General features: G+C 37.8%; 1 protein-coding gene across 1 annotated transcript in view; it reads right to left on the bottom strand.

Moving 5' to 3' along the window:
* Ahcyl2 (adenosylhomocysteinase like 2) overlaps positions 1-23277 on the bottom strand; it is a 230070-nt gene that overhangs the window by 41980 nt on the left and 164813 nt on the right. Inside the window, exons 2-4 of the mRNA XM_004642772.2 lie at positions 15990-16098; positions 6116-6259; positions 5618-5718 (exon numbers count right to left, since the gene is read on the bottom strand). Of these exons, the coding sequence (XP_004642829.1) occupies positions 5618-5718; positions 6116-6259; positions 15990-16098 (354 nt within the window). The remainder of the gene's footprint in view (positions 1-5617; positions 5719-6115; positions 6260-15989; positions 16099-23277) is intronic.

Below are 23277 nucleotides of genomic sequence, written 5' to 3'. Positions count from 1 at the left end.
ACAAAAAAAAAGGGGATACAGATGAATGTCCATTTTGTATCTGTGTATTCAAAGTGGTTAGGATAGATATAGTTACATTCCCTTAATGAATAGTGATTTGTTCTAATGGTGTTTGTAAATAGGATATCATGTCTGTATCTTGTAGAGCAATTAACAACTAGGAAGAATGTATGCAATGTGTTAATTATTGAAACTGTCCTACCAATTTGATTTGAAGCTGTCTCATTGCTCTTTATCAATAAAATTATGGAAAAAAATAACAGTAAGAAAGTTTCAAAACAGGCTAGTAGGACAGTAATAATAATGCATTGTATATTGTTACATAGGTATGCAGAGTATAAGATATAGCTATAAAATACTGTCCAAATAATATTAACACAAACCTTTCTTTTCAATGAACTAAGAGAAACTAGCTCTATAACTATCATATATATATATATATATATATGTATGAATATGTATGTATATATGTATACTACTGAGAATATAATATTTACACATGTGGGTCTGATTTATTTCACTTATGAGTATGGTCTTGAGTTGCATCCATTTACCTATAAAAGTGTTAAGATTATCTTCCTTTATGGCTAGGTAGTACTCCATTATATTAAAAAACAAAACAAAACACATCTTTTTTATCCGTTCTTTGGCTAATGGACATTTGTTTCCAAAATTTAGCTATTACAAATTCTGCTGCTATAAACATGGGTTCACACGATGTTTTCAGTTTTGTTGGAAAAATACCCAGAAGGGGAATGGTTGGGTCGAATCGGACCTCTAATCCTAGTTTTTAAAGAAATCTCTACACTATTGTCCATAGTAGTTGCAGCAGTTACATTCCTACCCACAGTGGAGAAAGGTTTCTTTTCCTCTACAGCCCCACCAGTATTTGTTGTTTGTTGGTTGATTTCTTGATGATAACCATTCTTTGTGGAGGTGGAATTCCAGTCTTGTCTTAACTTGCATCATCTCCCAAATGACCAATGATACTGAACATTTTTTCACATAATCATTTGCTATTTGTATTTTTTTATTAGAGAATCCTGTATTTACTGCAGATGCACGTGCTCTCTCTGTCTCTCTGTCTCTGTCTCTCTGTGTCTCTCTCTCTCTCTCTCTCTCTCTCTCTCTCTCTCTCTCTCTCTCTCTCTGGTACAGGGTCTACAGGGGAATCACATAGACTCATAGTGATTCTCCTGTTTTCATCCTCTCAAGTGCTGAGATTACAGGTGTGCACCACCACTACCAGTCTCCATCTCAGTGTGCCCTGAGGGTAGGGCTGGCACTGCAAGCCAGGGATCAAACCCTGCCACTGTGCTCTGCCTAAGCAGGTGCTTTAGTCTGCTTAAGCAGGCACTTTAGTCCGCTGTCTTTCTTATGGCAGGGTCTCGCTATACAGTTCAGGCTGGCTTTGAGCTCACTTTGTAGCCCGGGTTCGTCTTGAACTTACAACGATCCTCCAGCTTCAGCTTCCTGAGCAGTGGGATTACAGGTGTATGCCACTATACCCAGCCAGAAGCCCATTGTTGTATTGGGTCTTCAAATTTTGGGAGCCTGATTCTTTTCAATTCTTTATATGTTGTAGATATAAGTCCTTTGTCTAAGGGATAACTGGCTATAATTTTTTCCAACTCTGTGGGTTGTGTTTGCACTCTATTGATGATTTCTTTTGTGTATAAAAGCTTTTTAATAAGGTGAGATCCCATTTGTTGATTCTTTGTGGTATTTCCCCATGTGGTTGGGTTTTGTTTATGAAGTCTCTGCCTACACCTATGTCTCCAATATTTCCACTTATTTTTTCTTCCAGTAAATTTAGTATTAGTTTGAATATTTAGATGTTTGGTCCATTTTGACTTTAGTTTAGTACATGGTGATATACATGGGTCTAGTTTAAGTGTTTGACATGCAGAAAGTCAGTTTTTCCAGCACCATTTATTAAAGAAATTATCTTTTTTCCAGCGAACATGTTTGGCTCTTTTGTCAAAGATAAAGTGGGTAAGTGTGTTTGGAGTTGTTTCTCTATTTTCTGTTCTGTTTGACTGAATTTCAGGTCTGCTTTTTCTTTTGCCATACTATGTTGATCACAGAAGCTTTGTAGTATAATTTCAGGTCAGATATTGTGATGCCTCTTGCCTTGCCTTTGTTTCCCAGAATTGCTTTTACTATTCCAGGTCTCTTCTGGTTTCAAATGAATTTTAGGAATCTCTAGTAAAAATGGTATTTTCTAAATTAAAATTCTTATTAAAACATTCTAATTTTTAAAAACACAAACAACTCTACCAACTTAATTTGGCTAATGTCATACACTCAGTTATCAGAAAAACTATTCCTAGCTCCTATTAATGTTCAATATTTTATCTCATTTAACCTTATTGAAAAATTTTTTTTTCAATTCCTTGCTGAGAGTTATGGTGCACAGGTATCAACCCTGCATTTGGGAGGTCAAGCCAGGAGGATCACAAGTTCAAGGCCAGCCTGGACTATACAACAAGACCTTGTATCAAAAAAAGAACAAAACAAAACAAAAGATCTTTTGAATTCCTACAATTAGGACTCTTGTATTTGTTAAAAGAATGATATGAAGACACCTATAAAGCAATATAAATACATTAGAAATAAAGTGATTGAATTAAGAATATTTTGAGTCAAAGCCAAACTTGGTGGCACACACCGCTAACTAGAACTCTGGGTGGCTGAGGCAGGAGGACCACAAATTTGAACCCAGTTTGGGCAACTTAGTGACTTAATGAGATCCTGTCTTAAAATTAAAACAAGTAATTAAAAAAGGGCTGGACATGTAGTTTAGTGTGAAGGCCCTGGGTTCAATCCCTAATATTGCAAACAAACCAACCAGAAAAGCTGTGAGCCAAGACTGGTGGCTATTAGGGCCCTAAAACCAGTGAAGGCAGGCAGGAGAGGATAGAGCTCAGAAGCTCATTTAACTTGACCTCAAGTCATCATTTTGAAGGAGCAGCAATAAAATCAGATTAGAAGAACCATTCATATTTGGTAGAAACATGGACAGGTAACTATTAATCATGATAGGTATTTCCTGAGCATGGGATTATTGAGACTTTATCTTTCTACCTTATATGTAGTAGTGATGTTTGAATACTATAAAATGAATATGAACATGTAAAGAAAAAAATAAAAAATAGAGACTAAAATAGAAGAAAGCAAAATACTTTTGCAATTTTTTTTTAAGGAAAAAGGAAAAACTGTAGGGTAAAAACATTAAACTTGATAGCAGTTAATTCATTCACAAAAAAATGGAGAGACCTCAAGGGTAGAAATGTTCAATGAGCCTGGGGGTGAAAACCAATTAGATATAACTTGGCAACATGAGACAGCAGAAAAACACTCACTATTTTAAGCTACCACACTCAAGTCTCATACCCCTGACTGAGTAGGACCAAAAAAGGTTTCAAGACTGTTTCTACTTTGATTCATTAGTTTGTAGCTCCAAATGAGACAGTGTTTCAATTTATTCTATCAATTTTGGGCAGCCTAGGTACTTTTTTCCTCAGCAAACATATAACCAAAAAGTCTCAAGAATAATGACCAAAGCTATCCATTTCTCCAGGAATCTCTACTGTCCTTAAGTAGGAGTGTGACCACATAATGTGAGTCAGGAGAGACAGACAATCTTCTGAAAGATGATCTAGCCACACAGATGACTCAGATCTTACAAATCCCATAAAAGATTTCAGACCATTTTTTAATATACCAGTTCCCTAGAGGAGTCTTAATATGCCAAGCAATTCAATTTCACATCATTGATGATGACTCGAAAAAGGAGATGGGGGTGCATATTTGTAAAGCCAGCACTCTGGGAGGCTAAGGGAGGAGGATCACATGTTCCAGCCCAGCATAGGCAACTCAGCCACTTAGTGAGGTCCCATTTGAAAAAGACTGAGGATGCAACTCAGTGCTAAGGCCCTGGGTTCAAACCCTAGTATTAGGGGCAGGGGGTGAGCTTTGGAGCAGTATAGGGGATATTTTTGTTTATCATAATGACTAGGTATGTGCTATTGGCATTTAATGGGGAAGGCTAGGGATCTAGATATTCTGAAAATATAGTATAGCTAAACTATGCCAATTTGCTGTAATTTTCTGATGTCCTAATGGAAGCTCACATGGGTGAAAAATTTATAATTATCTAAGTTTAGCATCTAATTCTACCTTGCACATTAATAAAATTATTTTTATAGCTTAAAAAATACAGAATAAAGTTTTTCCAGGAATGCAACAATTGTACAAATCAAGAGAAAACTCATATTTTTCATTGTGGTTGCTCTTCAGAAAAGTATTAAGAGTCATTTATTATGTTTAGGAAAATCATGTACTTTGGTAATGCTGCTCTGATACTCTGGCACTAATAACACATTTTCATCTATTTGCACTTTATAGTATTCTCCTTCAGGCTGTAAAGACAAGCATTTCACTATTCTACTATAGTTGTGCCCAAGCATTTACATACTGAAAATTTTGAAAATAAATTTATTTCCTTTTATTCCCCCTTCATATTTTAGTTAAGATTTTATGTTTAGTTTTTAAAAATTACATGGGCCCAGGGAGATGGTTCAGTGGAATAAGCGCTTCCCTAGCAAGCACAAGGGTGAGTTCAATCCCCAAATCCACCAAAAAAAAAAAAAGTTACATGTAGCCAGATATGGTGATGCACACCTAGCACTTTGGGAGCTGGAGGCAGGATGTTTATATGTAAGTTTAGGGGCTTATCTGAGATGCTGTCTCAAAATAAAATAAAGGTCTGGGGATGTGCAAAGGCCCTGGGTCCAATCTCCAGTACCATCACCACCTCAATTTCATTAGTTCAGGAATGCTGAAAGTACTTTTTTTTTTTTTTTCCTTCAATAAAAAGGAGTTGGTAAATCTCCTAATGTTAGGGAACCTAGTCTAAACCAGTTATAGAAAATCTGGTCCTCTTGCCAAAACTGGTGGAGCATAGCCATGTGATCCAATTCTGCTGAATGAGATATGAAGGAATATCCTAGAAACATATGGGAAAATTTTTCTTCACTTAGAAGAGGGAAAGAAATGTATCCTTTTCATATTAGTTTATGATAATCAGAGTAGCTGTAACCACCTTACTATCAGCTTGATGATGAAGTAAGCACACTAAGGAGGCAGCTCTAAGAAGTCAGAGAGGGAAAATGCACCTGAAGCCTGCCTTCCTGCTGGACTCTTAGCCATGTAATGTAATACGTTCCTTCATGTATATGGTGGAATCAGGTTTTTCTCTTATTTACAGCTGAGAGCAGCTTAACACGTAAGGTTGCCTTGTAGAAATGACACTGGAAGGAAAAAGGAAGACGGGAAGTGAGGAAGGCATGTGCTCACTTAGTTGATATACTGGTTTTCAAATCTTCATTGTGACATCGGGCTGTGTAACCTTGGACAAATTACTTTAGCTCTCTGAACCTTTAGCTTTCTCATTTACAAGATGGAAAGAGACATACCTGCTTTACATGGCATTTTGAGGATTATCAAGCCAATATTTTTCAGTCATTGACTGAGTGCTGGCATACTGGTGTATTCAATATCTGATGGTAATTATTAATTATTATTATTAAGGGGAGAAAGGAAAAGGACTCACAGCGGTCTGAGCAGTGATGTGTGTACAACCCACAATTTTGGCTCCAGCCAAAGGCTTTTCTCCTTGAGCTCTCTTCCTCAAAGCCATCAGTGCAGGCATTTCTGAAAAGGCCCAATACAAATACAACATTATTAGAAAGGAAGGAATAAGACATAAAGGAATAAATAGAAAAACTTATTCTGTTTGGTTAAGATCCTTCTCTGTTGGATTAGGTTTCTCAAGGAATGAAGACTTGGATTTTATTTTATTAGGGGCTTTTTCAGGCAAAAGCTCCAGAGTTCTGATGTCCTGTACACTTGTGCTGCTTAGGAGTTCCTTCTAGACCACCAGACATCATTTCCTTATAGTATTTCCTGAGCTCAGATTCTTCTATTATAAACATTCTTCAGTGTCACACTGAAATTTCACCAGCTACCAGACCCAGGACATACAAAGGGATTGACACAGACAAAAAGACATAGGCCAACTACATAAGGAAAAGATGCCTGCTTTCTTTACCTTGTTCAGCAATTTCAATTTCTCTTCGTCCAAACTCCGCCTGCTTGATGTTCTTGACGCAGAAGTCACTGCTTCCCTTCGAGTTCTTCTGCTGCTTGTCTCTGGGAGATGTCTCATCATCAGAGCTATCTGTATATGAAGCCGCTAGAATAATGAAAGAAAAACCCTCAGCGGAAAAAGTGACTTCTGTGAAAATTCCAAACGATGGAGGAAACTGAGGGTTCTCTAGTTAGAAGCTCTGTATGGATTTAAACCTCTAAGAAGCATCAAGTGGAACCATGGAGCTGTCTCAAGTATCTCCTATGGAAAGTGCTAACCACTGTTCAGAAAAGGAAAGCTAAGAGAGGTGGGCAAAGACATGCTCCCTGCATAGCCCTGAGCTGGAATCTATGCCTAACTATTTTCAGAACATTTATTGAATATGCAATAAATAAATAAATAAATAAAATTTAAGGAGTGGTTACATCATGGTAGCTACAGGTTAAAAAGTTCCTAACATAGGGCTGGCTAAATAGTTCAGCAGACTAAAGTGCCTGCAAGCAAGTGCAGGGGCTGGGAGTTTGATTCCAGGCCTGCCATGCAGGCCCAGCCCCTGGGGCACGCTGAGATAGCAATTAAGACTGGGGATGGTGGCAAGCACCTGTAATCCCACCTCTTGGGAGGCTGTAAATAGGCAGATCACTATGAATCCGATCTAGTAGGGAAACCCTGAACACCTTGTAGACCCTTCCCTAAACTATAATAAATAAAATAAATAAATAAACAAAATAAATAAAAATGAAAAGTTCCTAACACTAAGACAGTGGTCATCAACCTACAGGTCTTTGGGATCCCAGCCACCCTCCTTTGTCTGCTGTTTAAATGTCTGATGTGATTTTGTGTTAGCAGAATAACTGACCAGATAAGACCTAGAAAATAAGGAATCCATGGGAAAGTAATTAAGAACACATAAAAAAGTATTTGTCTGAAACAACAGAGCTTTCTTTTTCAAGATTGGCTCGATGAGGGTGAACTATGTCTGCAGGCCCAATTACCCATGGAAAATGAAATATTCAGTGTGCTGTCCATTCTTGCTGGTCTCAGTAGGTCTTGGGTTAGGTACTTTAGATTCCCAAAGCAGAGAACAAATCCTCTTTTGTAAAATAAAATGCTCTGATAACTAATCCATTTAGCAATATATACTGAGGGTGAAAGATTCAAGACTTCTGATTGTGAACAACAGGGAGCTGCTGCTATTGCTGTCTGGCTAAAGTTTTTTAGTCTTCATATAATTCCGTAGTTGCTCATTATTTGTTGGATGACTTGACATAATTTCCTCCCTTCATTTATATTTAAGTTTCAGAGTTTAGTTCCTCTTAATCCTAATAGTTCTGGGGCAAATGGAAAATATAAAGCACTATCTATAAAGCATTTTATATTTCTTAGTGGCATAAGAAGTACTGTCATCTCTTTCTTCACCCCCCCCCCCCACCAACTAGGGATTAAACCAAGAGGTTTTACACTGTGCTACATTCCTAGCATTTTATTTTTATTTTTTATTTTGAGAGAGGGTCTTCCTGAGTCACTAAGTAGACTCAAACTTGGGATCCTCCTGCCTCAGCTTCCCTGAGTTCTATGGTAATAGGCATGTGCCACTGTACCTGGCCTGCCATCACTTTCAAGGGAGAAAGCTGCAAAAGCCAGAGCTCCAAGGGTTTATGGTGCTTTGATCCACTTACTTCTAGAGAATTAAAGCATTTCTGGAATTTCTCAGCAGAGGGTCTGTCTCTGGGGGTGCTGTGAAGGGCAAGTCTGACCTTGCCTAGTTAATCAAGCATGGCACTAAACACTACTGGGGCAGCAGGGGCTTGAAGATCTCTGGAACTGGAAAACCACCCTAGAGCAAAGTCCTAACACGCGGCCACAAGAATGAACACAGGCACCAGGGGAGGTGAGGGAATTAGTAAACCCCCAAAGGGACTTTTGTTCTTCAAAGGAGCTAATCTGTACAAAAAGTTTCTGGTTCCCCCTCCTAGGGTGAGTGAAAGATCAAAGTACTTCTGGCAACAAAGCCTAGCAACAACTTTCTGGGTAGTCATCTGTTTCACTAATCAATACTCTGATACAGCTTAGGAGTTAGAGGATTAGGGGAACCATACTTTTTCACCTGAGAGAAGAACGGTAATAGACTTCCCCAATCCTGAGCCAAATTTGCAAATACAGTGCTTTGAAGGAAGTTGACATTTAGAATATTTTGCAACTTCAAGTCTTTTTTGAGATCTATGATGATTTTTATATTCCCCATTAGCCATTTAAATATTATATTGGACTCAGGCTGACTTTGGTTGAAGCCTCAACTCCTTGTTTCTGTGTGTGTGTGTGTTTCCCCATAATTTTATTGAGAAACAAATAGCAATGAGACAGTTTCAAACCAAATTGGTAGGACAGTTTCAATAATTAACACATTGCATACATTCTTCCTAGTGGTTAATTGCTGTACAAGATGTGGACATGATATCCTATTTACAAACATGTTTCTGTATGTTTACAGCAGAGATGACAGCACAGCCTATCTAATAGGGCTCTTAACTTACTCATGTGTTCAGTTACACTTGCAGCTGTTCATTTAATAAATTTTAATTGTATATTTGCTATATACAAGGTAAGGCCTAGGTGCTGGGAGTACAGAATAGATATTGACGATCCTGACCTTCACAGAGCTTTCAGTTTAGCAGGTGAACCAGAAGTAAAAGAACTAATTACAAAATTAATTAGGTATTTTACTTATTTATTTATTTATTTATTTATGTATCTGGTACATGGTCTTGCTAGGCAGCGTGGACTCGTAGTGCCCATCCTGTTTTAGCCTCCCCAGCGCTGGGATTACAGATGTGTGCCACCAAACCATTTCAGTGGCTGGGTTGGCATAGGGTCTGCATGGTATGTGGTACCAGGGATTGAACCCAGGTCCTTATACTTGCTAGGCAGGCACTTAGATAGCTGAGCCATCTCCCCTGTGTTATATAGAGGTTTTTGTTCTAATGCACTTGGGTTTTATTTTTATTTTTTAATTTTCTAATGCAATTGCTATGTGTGTTATGAAGCAAAATCAGAATGCTGTAGGGCTATATAACAATTTGTCAGTGGGATAGCACTTTCCTAGCATATACCAGGCCCTACCTCAAAAAGCAAACAAAAACAATCTCAAAAACTTACTAAAGTCTAATTGTTGAGGTACAGCAAGTGGAAACAAATATGCAAGTAGCTCATGTGTCTGCCAGACATTGTCACAGTTGTGCTGCTGTGTGACAGTATACAGTATTTGTATGTGGTTTTATTTTTATGCTTTACATTATATATTTGTGCCTTGGGTTCTATCCCCAGCACTGCAAAAATTAAAAATAAAGTAGCATAGTCATGAAAATAACTTAAGATAACATTAAGGTTCTTCCTATGAAAATTTAGAGAAACCCAATACCTTTATACATACATGTTTGAATAGTTTCCAAAGTACTTGGAATTGTTAGCCTACTCTGAACCCCAGAGTCAAAATTTCACTAAAAATGAACAATCAATAAACGATTACAGCTGGGTGTGGTGGCACATGCCTGTAATCTCAGCACTTGGGAGGCTGAAGCAGGAGGATCACTGAATTCAAGGCCAGCCTAGGTTACATAAGTGAGTTCAAGACCAACCTGAACAATACAGAGACCCTGTCTCAAAAAACAAAAACAAAAAGCAAAAACTACTACAGTAGATCTAGCTTCATCTCTAATTGATCAAGTGACCATTTTTTTCAATTTATTCAAGTGTAAAATGTGGAATATAACAGCACCACCCTCTTCTCCAGCTCATCTTTTGCCCTTGCTACCACCAAAAAAATCTTATTAAAAAAGTGACCTAACACTCAAAAATGGTTTGGTTTCTAGGTAGAAAGGTAAAGTACAACACAACTTTATTATGAATTTTGTTAATAAAAATTTGAAGATATCTCCAACTTTCTAAGCACCAAATATGAATATGGGACTTTATATCTTCCCTCCTCATCTTTAACCACAAAGACAGCTTTTTCAGAAACATATCTCTGAGAATGATCTGACTTTGAAGAAAAGATGTTTCTGTTCATTTGTTTTCTGAGACCTTTTTGCTTAAAGAAAATGTTTTTAGCTTATTTCTTGTAAAAAGAATTTTAGGTATTAATGTAGTCATTAACTACCTACGTTCCCCTAGAATTAAGTGCCAAAGCTTTGAAGCATCTATTGTAAATAATGAATTTCTCTCCCACACATCTAGAAAGGAATTAGTAATGTACCATCTTATTAAATCATTACCTGTATTCTGCAACTCAGGTGAGGAACCTTGTTTCCTAAATGAAAGTGTGGCAAAACTCAGCTTATTTAAGCCTCCAAACAGGTTAAGTAAAATAATGCCCATGGACAGGAAAGTATAATACAAACTGGTTACTATAATTTTGAAAGTATATATAAATATATAAAAGACTATACACACATGCACAAACAGTTTTCATAAACCTTTTACTTTTTTGTATATATTAGAAACATCAACACTGTGTAAGGTATATTAAGGATATTTCCAGAGTTGGGGGCATGGCTCAGTGGTAGACCACTTGCTTAGCATGTGTAAGGCCCTGAATTCTATCCCCAGTGCTGAGTGGTAGCAGGGGAAAAGCTTAACCTGATTTATTTTATTTTATTTTTTAAAGTTAACATTCAATTTATTATTTCTTTCTCAAGAGAGTTTTCTTCAGTCCATTAAGACCTAGCTCCCCTTCCATGGGCTTTGGTGGAGGTCGTGGGGCAGCACCAGCAGGTCTAAATCGGGGTGGAGGAGTTCGGTCCTTACTGGCTTCACGAGATCGATTTCTGAACACTTTGCTGTGAATGGCACAACTCACACAATAATGCAGCTTCACATACAGCTTGGGAAGCACATAACCGTGGAAGACACTTGCTTCGGAAATGTCCCTGATGTGGCGGTAATAGCCTTATCCTCGGGTAGGTACCGAACACAGTTTGTGCAGCGAATAGGCTGCACATGACCGCGGCCCTTTTTTTTTTTTTTTTTGGTGGAACCGGGGATTGAACTCAGGCCCTGACGCCTGCCACACAAGCGCTTTTTCTACTGAGCCATCTCCCAACTGCAGCCCTTTTTGGCACGACCGTTGTTCCTTCTTTTTTTCATCATCTTAGAAAGGAGGACCCTAAAGAGCAACCTGATTTATTTTATTTTTTTTTCTTTTCAAAGTTTTATTGATAAACATATAGCAATGAGACAGTTTCAAATCAAATCAAAAGTACAGTTTCAACAAATAATATACTGCATATATTCTTCTTAGTGGTTAATTGCTGTACAAGATGCAGACTTGTGACCCTACTTACAAACACCATTAGAAAAAATCATTCTATTCATTAAGAGAATGCAACTATATATCTATCCCAACCACTTTGAATACACAGATACAAAATGGACATTCATAGTTATACCCCAATTTTTTTTAAGTTCCGTTGTTGAATATTATAGGTGTGTAAACTCAGCAAAATATTCTAAAAGAGTACAGAAGCCCATACTGATTTATTTTAGAAGAATGAATTGACTATAGAAGTTGGGAATAGCTCAAAGATGGGAAAGGGTGGACTTAGGATAAAAGCTTTCAAACATGGATGGATGGTTTTAGATACTGATAAAATATCTAAGACTGAGAGAGCAGTTGAATGTAGAAGATCTGAACAGAAAGATAATACTACATAACATTTAAAACTAAAACTGAATGAAAGTATATAAAGAAGAAAAGGTCCAAAGGTCAGTTTTGGGGGTTCCTCAATGTTAACTTCCATAGTTATTTAAATTATAATACATAATGAAAAAGTTCTTATCAACATGCACTTGCATATCAGTTGAGTCAATTGTGGTTTCTTGGCTTTTCAATCAGTGGGCGCAACATCTTTCTGTATGATTTCATGTAACTTCCCACTGTCTTCGTTACGAGTATGTGGGATGTAAGCCTTTCCAGGATCACAGAACAATTTATATGTGGATCAGACTTAGAAACTAGGGTTCATCTAACTCCCAGTACAAGAAGTAATACAGTAGATATCTTCATTCAGAGTTCATTTAAAAGAGCTTTTAAACTGTTCATGTCAAGGTAATGAAACAAAAACAACTACCAGTGAAAGAGGCAACAGAGTTGTGTGTGTGTGTGTGTGTGTGCATATACAAGCACACACAGGTTGGAGGGGTGATACAGCTGCTAAAGGAGCAAATATTTTAGGTTTCATTTTAAAATCATTGAGTCAGCTGTACTGACAAAGGTTCTACAATCTGAGGTACAGGATCTCAGGATAAATCCTGAGGGCATTTCACTGACCTTCTCAGAACAAAAAGCTACAACTCTTGTTGCATAGGTCCTGCTTTACCTTGGTCTTAACCATCCAGTAGAAAAGTATGAAGACGAAATATAGGAAATAAAGCCATGCTGTTAAGTTGAGCTGTGGGGGACTCAGGTCAATAATTTCTGACATTGCCGGTTAAAAAGAAGACCCAATGCTATTATGGGCTACTGGACTCTTTTAGAATATTTTGCTGAGTTTACACACCTATAATATTCAATAACGGAACTTAGAAAAAATGGGGTATAACTATGAATGTCCATTTTGTATCTGTGTATTCAAAGTGGTTGGGATAGATATATAGTTGCATTCTCTTAATGAATAGAATGATTTGTTCTAATGGTGTTTGTAAATAGGATCACAAGTCTGCATCTTGTACAGCAATTAACCACTAGGAAGAATATATGCAGTGTATTATTTGTTGAAACTGTACTTCCGATTTGATTTGAAACTGTCTCATTGCTATCTGTTTATCAATAAAACTTTGAAGAAACAAAAAAACCACAAAGTAAAAGAAAAAGAAAAACCAGAAAAAAAAAACCATTGAGTCAAAGGAGTGGAGTGGGAAAAAAAACACTGAATTTATAGAACTAACACTTCTACAGATTAGGCCAGATCATATTTGCAATATTATATGCATAGATAATTTCAGCAGCCAGTAAACTATACCTTTAAGATGTTTTATGTTATGAGGCTGATTTATTTATTTATCTATTTATTTATTTGTTTGTTACAGGGTCTCACTATGCAGATGAGACTCATAGTGATCCTCCTGTTTCAGCCTCCCCAGCACTGGGATAACAGGCATGTGCCACCAAGCCCAGTTTTGGGGCTGGCATGTTGCACCTGGGTTCCAAGGCTAGCACAGCATATAGTACTGGGGATCGAACCTGGTTCCTTGTGCTTGGCTGGCGGGTGCTTAGATCACTGAGTTATCTTCTCAGCCCTACCAGGCTGTTTTGACGCCCACTGCTAAATCTAATATCCTGAAGTAGATATATTAGGTCAATAATTCTGACATAAAAATGGATAACTGCCTTTCTTTTCTTTTCTCTTATTTGTCTCCTCCCCTTCTTTCTTGTTTTCCTTCTCTACCTTCCACCCTCTCACAGGGGGGCACTCTACCACTGGGCTATACTCCTAGCAATGTTTGGGTCAAGGTCTCATTAAATTGCCTAGGCTGGCCATGAACTTCTGGTTTTCCTACCTCAGAGGCCTCCTGAGTAGCTGAATACAAAGGTGTTCCAACATACCTAGCTAAAAATGGAAATTTCATATGGTTCTACCTAAAAGGTCTAGGCAACTACGTGCTCACTTAGAAGTCAAGGGCATCACTCACATTATTCTAGGTACAGGGATATTTTATAAGTACTCTTCCTACATAGGAGGCTTGGGTAGTAAGGCATTGGTTTCCTCTTTAGGAACACAGTTGGTCGGATACATGGATCTAGTTGTGTAGGGAACAGATTGAACTTGAGTTAAAATTTAGTATCACTACTGTTAAGTATTTTTTTTTTAATTTATTTTATTAGTGTGTGTGTGTGTGTGGCCAGCTCAGCCCACCAGGGGGCGGGGCTGGCTGGCATGTGGTGCTGGTGGGGAATTGAACCGCGGTCCCTGTGCTTTGCTAAGCTTGTTCTAAGTAGGTGCTTTAGACCACTGAGCCATCTCACCAGCCCACTACTGTTAAGTCTTAATCTTTAGATAACATATGCTAACACATGAACCTAAAAGTTCAATTCATGTTTTTACAGTTATTATGGCTTTCAGAGTTATTGTAACTGGTTCATAAATTTTCAACACTGTTTATTTCACCAGAATAGGGCAGATATAAAATTCCCTATCTTTAAATAAAAATCTATAGGAATTATGTCATACACCTTATTTCATTTAGTTATTCCACTGAGAAAATAAAAATTGGTAAATAACAATCTAATCTACTTAAGCTAAAAGCTATTGCTTCCTGAGGGGATTTCACTGACCTTATCAGACCCAAAAGCTACAACTCTTGTTGCATAGGTCCTGCTTTACCTTGGTCTTAACCATCCAGCAGAAAAGTATAAAACCAAAGTATAAGAAATAAAGCCATGCTGTTATGTTGAGCTATAGGGGGCGCATGTCAACAATTTCTGACATTTGCTAGTGAAGCAGAAGACCCAATACTATTATGGACTACTGGATTCTTTTAGAATATTTTGCTGAGTTAACACACCTATAATATTCAAATAACGGAACTTGACAAAAAAAGGGGATACAGATAAATGTCCATTTTTTATCTGTGTATTCAAAATGGTTAGGATAGATATATAGTTACATTCTCTTAATGAATAGAGAGATTTGTTCCAATAGTGTTTGTAAATAGGATATCATGTCCGCATCTTGTACAGCAATTAACCACTAGGAAGAATGTATGCAATGTGTTAATTACTGAAACTGTCCTACCAATTTGGTTTGACACTGTCTCATTGCTATTTGTTTCTCAATAAAATTATGGAAAAAAAAAAAAGAAGAAGAAGAAGAAGTGGAAAAGTAACAAGAAAAAAAAAGCTATTGTTTCTTAAACAATTGTTCTTTTTTGTCCTCTGTAGTTCAGGCTGACCTTGAACCCACACTGTAGCCCAGGCTGGCCTTGAACTTGCTGCGATCCTCTTGCCTTGGACTCTTAAGTGTTAGAAATACAGGCACTATGGCACCATACCCAAATTTAAACAATCTTTCTTCAACAAATACTTATTTCCTATTTGTGTAAAGAACAAATAAAATTTCAAGTCATCATAAAACTTTTAAAATGAATATTACTATTTAAAATGTGTACAGGTAACCAAGGCAAACCCTGGGCTCTACTTCATTCTAACACAAGAGCAAAATGAAATGGCACCATATTAGATCAGACTCATACTGAATAGGAACATAGTGCCTTCAAGGGGTCCCACACAGTAATAGTTCATAGGACATTAAATGATAACTCATTCCCAGGGCACATGTATTTTAATTAATGCCACAGCAGAGGAAGGAGTGAAAAGCAATACAATGTTATGGCTTTGCAGAGAAGGCAGAGGGTATGCTTGCTTGAAATAGCTACAATGTCTTCTTTGTTTCTAGGAGCAACTGAATTTTCCCCATTAATTTACAAGTACCAGATGGAGAAATGGGAACTTCCTTTTTATTTTCAAAGGATAGAAAAAATGTCTTTATACATGTTGTTCAGTGAAGGTCATCAGTGAATTACATACTCCTATCCTGAGTAGATCAAAGAACTCAATTTCCTCAATCATCTTCTGCCTCTCTTGGAAGAGAAGGCCTCCATTCACCTCTACTCTGAATGCCCAAGAGAAGCCAAAGGTTCTATTCAGGGTTCTGGTTTAAATTTTGACTCAAAGACTTTTGGCTTTCAAGGCAAAGACTTAATCAAGCATGATTAGCCTTGGACAGATGGGAGTCTGTTGATCACACATTTTAGTCTTGAAAGGTGACAACTCATTACTCACCTGAGCTGTAGCTGTCAGTGGATGACTGAGAAATGGATCGAGACAGAGAACGACGTCCAATTTTGGTGGGACGTTTGTTAAATTCTTGCTTTTGGTCAGCAAACTGGATCTGCTAAGAAAAAGAAATCTAGTTATTTAAAGGAAAAGAACTTCAATTTTGAGGCATTAACTAAAAGCCTGCATTACTACAGGCTTTTATTTTCCCACGCAGTTGATCTGAATTACCAACCCATATTTGGAATACTAAGACTCCTCGGATGGGGGGCCAGGAGATGGTGCAGTAGAATTAAGCGCTTCCCTGGCAAGCGCAAGGGCCTGAGTTCGATTCGATCCCCGGTTCTAAAAAGACTCCTCAGAGAGAAGAGTAACTCTTCATTCTCCACCTTCTGTTTCTATTCGATTTAAATCTATCCTTTTTATAATAAAATTGTAACAAAAAAGGAGAAAGAGATGCTTTAGTTTTAATTAATTTTTAAGACATTCAATCACATTCAGAAAACCTTTGTGTAGTTTCACAAAATAAGGTTGGAAAGAATCTTTGAGAATGTATGTACATCCATAACCTTCATATATGTAGAAGAGAGAACGGCAAGGTATGGTTTCATACCTTAGTAGGGCCAGGGATATAGCTCAGTGGCACAACATTTGCCTGGCAAATGCAAGATTCTGAGTTCGATTTCTAGTATCAAACAACAACACAAGATTCTTAGGAAATGGTTTGGTGTATTAATTTGGAAAATGGCTTTTCATGCAGACAGAACGTTGTGGAATTGCACCAAAATCCTGGTTATACCACTCAGAGCTGTTTGAAGTTAATCAAGTAAGCATCACTTTCTTGTAAATACAACAAAGAGAAAAACACTTAGCTCACAGGTTTTGGAGAGAGTTCGATGAAACAATGCACATAAATGATAAAACACAGGAGGAGAGTCAATTCACTTCCTATCCTTTCCCTTGCACTTCAGTGTTCTTATAACTCCTATAGGTAGCCATTTTATTAAAGACTTTCTAAAATATATTAGCTACTTTTGTAATTAGCAAATAAATAAAAATTCATTACTTTTATGTTTGGTATTATAAAATACCTAGAAACCATAAACTCACTTATGAACTATAACATAACAATTATAGAAAGAGTGGATGACTCAGGTCATATCCTGTAGGCTTCAGTTGGACAATATTTCATAAAGACTTTCTTGCAATTTATCTCTATCTCCTGCAGCTGAAGGTTCCCAGCTGACACTATATAATAATTTATAAATCAAGCTAGGCATGGTGGTGCATGCCTGTAATCCCAGAACTCAGGAGGTTGAGGCAGGAGGATCGTTGTGAGTTCGAGATCAGCCTGGGTTACAAAGTGAGTTCAAAGCCAACCTGAACTATATAACAAGATCCTATCTCAAAAAAATACAACAAACAAAACAAAATCAAAGTCACATCATTTATTGAGTTGATTACTTTTTCTTTTTCCCTAACTGTGAATACATAACTGTTTAGATTAGTCTTCTAGAGTGAAGGTGGCTCAAGGTCTGAAAAGGATAAAGATCTGACTAGTTACATTTTCAGTGATAAAAAGATGGATCTTTAATGGATAAAACAACAATATTGCACACCAAGATGAAAGCAGCAGCTCATAGCTACACTTTCTGCAGTTAGAGGTAGCTTCTGCACCATTCGAATACTGAAAAAAAGGGGATCAAAGCCAAATTAAATTAGCTTAGCATTTACTGCCTCTTAGGGACAATCACAGCATCTCCATAGCCATAACAACAAACAAGATCTGCCTAGTGCTTCAGAGTGTGCAAGTTATTTTCAGCAATAGAGAAATTCATTGGATTAGAAGCTCACTGAAAAATGAAAAATGACAAATTTGATTATTGTGCTAAAGTAGCAATTTATTACAAAAAGAACATTTTTATGCACTCTCATGGGATGCACATGAACTGTCATGTGCTTTTCCTAGTACAGAATTCATAACAGAATATAGCCATCTGTCTACCTGCCTTACTCTGTATACATTATAAGCTCCATGAAGGCAGAGGAAGTACCTTACTTGCCTTATACCCTTAGACACAAAGGTCTTGCATATCCTAGGCAATCATGTGCTGAATTGATGAACCTGAAGTTGCTTATTCTATTTTAAGTTTGTGTTTGGTTAAATATTCCGTAAACATATCAATCCTAAGCCAAATCTAAAGTTAAAGTAATTTTTAAAGGTAGGAAAACATGGAAAGGTGAAGAACAGGGTGAAAAGCTGGGGAGGTGGATAGCAGACAGGCTCAAAACTGGAGTTCATTTCTCCAACCTTGTTTACTATAGTCACATGTCCTTATTCTAAGAAAAGAACAACAATTGACTTTCCAAAGGCCACATTAAGTCATGAACTTCAGCAGTGCCTCCTTAAAAAAAGTCCCCAGACAAACCCTGTCCTCAATATAGAATACACCCCAAACACCTAGCACAAAATCACACATGCACACACATGTGCACATATACATATGCCGCTAGAGGGGGCCACTTTCATTCTCTATATTTGTAGGAATACAGTGAGTCCATATCTATTTACTCCAGTAATTCCAAGCCAAATAAATACGTGCATTGCCATCTCAAACTAGTTTCCCTAAGTCAGTGATGGCAAACCTATCAGAGCATTCAAATTACAAATAGTCCACGGTGGTATGTGTGCCATAGGTCTGTCACCACGGCCTTAGGCTGAGTTCTTTTCTCTATGGTCTGTTCCACTTAATATAATCCCTTCACTCAAGACAATTTCAGGCTATCTTTCGACAGTAAAGAACAGGCTATGGAGGCTCACTGTGCTTGAAACATAAGGTTCTTGCTTACTGGTTAGACAATGAATTAAAGTTTCTTTAAGACAGAACAATAGAGAGACTAATAACTTACAAATAGTAAGTTATACAATTTTCCTAAGAAATGTTTACCTTTCATTGATAACCAGAAAATGAGTTAAGTGAATTATTCCTGGTGCCCACCATCCTTCAGTAGTTAAATACCATTATATTCTTCACTCAACAGTCCATTTTGTAATATTGCTTACCCCAATCGTGATACCTTGACAAATTCTACCCCTGACTTTCCTACCTTGTCTGAAACCAGAGTCCTTTCAGGTAAGATTCCTTTTCCATCTCAGAAAGCACTGCCTAATTCCAAAAGGAATCAAAGCAAGAAAGGGAAAGGTACTGAGGGGGACAGCTCGCCATGAGCCACAGGGAAAAATGAAAGCAGGATGGGGGAAGGACAGTATAAGCAGCTGGCCTTGGACGATAATAGCCACAGCAGCAAGACTGGTAAGTAAGAGCTTAGCCTCACCTGGGCTTTAATCCCAGAGTTGCCATTGACAATGTATTTCTTCTTGCTGCTGAGCATAGTGACATTACCAGCCCCACTGCCACCTCTTTGATCCAAGGACCCTTGTGGCCAGGCCTTTAAACTTTCCTCATCAGCAATTCTGTTGGCTCTGGTTCCAGCTAGATTTTTTTCTTTCTTTCTTTCTTTTTTCTTTTTTGAAGGGGGGGGGGCTATCCTTCGTTGAAATCTCTGAAGCAGTTCCAACAACCCCTTCAACAGCAGAGTCCTAATTTAATAAGGCAGTTCTGTTAGTGGCCCATCAACCATTCCTAATTTTGGTAGCTGTTTTGCTTTTATTATTGTTTTTTTCCTAAACACCTAATTACCTAATTAGATACTCTGACCTCTAAACCTTAACAAGTCCCTCGACAAGGCCCAACTTGCATGAGCGTACAATAGCTTATTTATATAACTAGTGTACTTTTTTGCCTGCTATAATTAACTTGCTAATTAGGTCCCTTTTAAACCTTACCTCCTTCTTTTCCATGTCAGATGATTATAGTTAACCTAGTCTCACTAGAAAAAAAAAAATTAACTAAAAAGTCACTAAAACAATGAGGGAATTTATTAAGAGAATAAGAAAAAAATTAATGGTGCCAAGTGCTCACACAGCTCCTTTCCTGTACTGTGTCCTTGGATAGCCAGATATGGCACACTGATTTCAGCTCTGGGGCAATCAACTTTCTCATTCTGCTTCTTTATGTATGTGTGTTGGGGGGAGGGAGATTTACTGGGGATTGAACCCAGGGCCTGTGCACCAAGTGACATCCCAGCCCTTTTAAAATGTTTATTTTGGAATATGGTCCAAGTAAGTGACTAAGTTGCCTGGTCTGGGCTCAAACTTTTGATTCTTGTGCCTTAGCCTACCAGAGCGCTGGAATTACAGGCACACATACACATATATACACGGAGTTCACAATGAGTGACTCACTTTGCTTTTTTCAAAAAATGTGTTTCCTAAAAGGTATGACTATAAAGGACATTTCTTATCTCAGAGATCCTAGAATCACAACAACCTCATTACTTACCAAGTAAAGAGCCAAACAAAAGTGAAAAGAAGCACATTACTATTGATGTCCTGATTTCACAATGGGAATTCAGGGAGTAGAAAGCTATAGGACTGTCTGCTACAGGGTTGAGGTGGGAAGTGATGTAAATTTTTCAGTGGGAGGGAAAGACAGAGGGGGGGGGGGAGCTGTTCATTAAATGCAAAATCTGAGGGGAAGATCATATTGCAGTGTTTACTGACTTCTGTGGAAGAAAATGTGAAGAGAACGAATATTTATTAAGTGCCCTACATGCAAAGCCCTGCATTTACGTTACTTTGATTAATGATAATCGAAGTAGAAGAATCTTAAGAAGTAGGCATTATGATCCTCATTTGATAAAAGAGGAGAGAGAATTTCTGCAAGAACAAATAAATGGTTTACCTGAGGTTTCATAGCAAGTAAGTGATGGACTGGAATTTGAGCTAGAATTATGTCAGAGCTGAAGCTCTTTCCAGTATACTGCACCTTAGCAATATTAATTGGAAGAACAAAGAACTCCCCTGGATCTATCCTCAAGGGCAGCAGATTCAACTCTTTCCTTTTAATTTATCTTTAAATTCACTTCATTTCATGCTCACTTCAGCAGCAATATATTAAAATCATTTAATTTAAATTTTTTTCTAAATTTATTTTCTTATCATTGGGTCTTAAAAATTACTACTCAGATGATCTCAGAGCCCTGATCAAACCACAATTTTGAAAGAATTAATCATGTAAAAATGAGAACTGTTGTAGCTAGGTATGGTGGTGCACACCTGTAATCCCAAAATTCTGGGAGTCTGAAGAAGAAGGATCAAGCGTTTGAGGTGAGTCTGGAGTATACAGTAAGACCTTGTCTCCAAACAACTACAGAAATCTGACAACACTTTTAATTGGTAAAAATTGCCTATGCCACTACCAAAAAGTGGAAGCAGAAATTACTTGAATTTGAATACTGATATTCGTCATCACCCGTTATAATAATCCTGATTTCTTATAATTTTACCAAGTGAGAGAAACCAGTATTTTCCTACTTGATTAATGAATCTCTAAGCCTCTGCTCTTTTTCACACACTAAGCTGGATCTTTACTTTTCTCACTCAGATGAAGAGGAATCTTTTGGCCCATGGTTTAATCACTAGACCTAAACCAGAAGGAGTAGCAGATCTATATGACATAAACCAGATGCCACTTTATTATTGACATAAAAAGTCTTACCAGTTAACAAGTTATCTAACACAGTAGTTCTTAAATGGCGGGATGTATCAAAATCATCTGAGGGAGGCCTGGGATGTAGTTTAGCAATACAGTGCTTGTCTAGCATGCATGTGCCCTGAATTTAACACCTGTACCACAAAAAAACAAACAAAAACACACCAGGAGGGTTTATCAAAAAATGTTTCCAGGGGCTGGGGAGATGGCTCAGTGGAATAAGCGCTTCCCTGGCAAGCATAAGGGCCTGAGTCCAATCCCCGGTTCCGCAAAAAAAAAAAAAGAAAGAAAAATGTTTCCAAAACCCACCCACATGGTTTTTGACTTACTAGGTCTAGGTGGGACTCAAGCAGGGCTGGAGAAAAGCATGGCTCTAACCCTGTCTCCAAGCATGAATAAAGCAGCCTTGGTTGTTTTGATTCCTCAGCCGACCTTATCCATAGCTATAACCATGGAGGCTTATTTATAGGCATAGAAGACGAGTTTATTTGAAAGGTCAGAAAACAACAAATGTTGGGTGTTGTAGTATACACCTATAACACGCACACTTTGGAGGCTGAGAGGGGGCATTGCTGCAAGTTCAAGGCTAACATGGGCTACATAGTGAGACTCTATTTCAAAAAACAATAAAGTGATCTGTTAAACCCAATACAGGGTCTAAAAAGAACTGGTTTTAATTCTGATTTCCTTAACATAAGGCTTTTATGAATAGTTGGTTAATATATTAAGAAAGTAGTTTAAAGAGAGAATGGAAGAACTGTTTACTCTAAAGAGGGCTTCAGAGGGTCAAGAAAACCCATTTATGGGGTCAGGGAGATAGCTCAGTAGAATAAGTGCTTGCGTGGCAAGTGGAAGGGCCTGAGTTCAATCCCCAGTTCCGCCTAAGACAAAAAAAGAAAACCTATTTAATTTCTTTTTAAGTATGTGACTATATTTCCATTTCTAAATATGTGCAATCATCATTTGTAAAATGGGGAAAATAATATCTATTTTGTCTATCTCAAAATGTGAGCTGACACAATAAAACAAGAAATGTAAGAGGCTTTTGCAGGGGCCAGGGAGATAGTTAAGTAGAATAAGTGCTTGCCTGGCAAGCACAAGGGCCTGAATTCAATCTCTGGTTCTGGGGGGGAAAAAAATCGAGGCTTTTGGAGACCATATAATGATATAAAGCCTAAAATATTAATACTTTTATTCTTTTAGGCCAAAAATTCTTAACTCAGAATCCATGATGTCTAAAATTCCCTAGAAGAGTATGTAGTTAGGCATAGTACTACACATGTATACTCCCAGTACTCAGGAGGCTGAGGCAGGAGGATCACATGAGTTTGAAGGCTGTCTGGGATTCATAGTGAGTTTAAGACCAATCTGAGCTACATAGCAAGACTGGTCTCAAAAATAAAACAAAACAAAACAAAACAACGAGGGCCGGCCAAAAAGCTCAGCGTATTCAAGCACCTGCAAACAGGTGTGGGGGGCTGGGTTCAATCCTTTTGCCTGCTGTGCGGGCACCCCACCTCCCTGGGGCATGCTGAGACAGCAATTGAGACTGGGCGTGGTGGCGCGCTTGCACCTATAATCCCAGCTCTTGGGAGGCTGTGAACAGGCAGATCACTAGGAGTCCAATCTAGTAGTGAGACCCTGAACACCCTGTAGGCCCTTCCCTAAATTACAAAAAA

Source organism: Octodon degus, unplaced genomic scaffold (genome assembly GCF_000260255.1).
Source record: "Octodon degus isolate 3935 unplaced genomic scaffold, OctDeg1.0 scaffold00160, whole genome shotgun sequence".
Taxonomy (NCBI): Eukaryota; Metazoa; Chordata; class Mammalia; order Rodentia; family Octodontidae; genus Octodon; species Octodon degus.
Note: the sequence above shows the minus strand (reverse complement) of the source record. Positions and strands in the feature narration are given on the sequence as shown.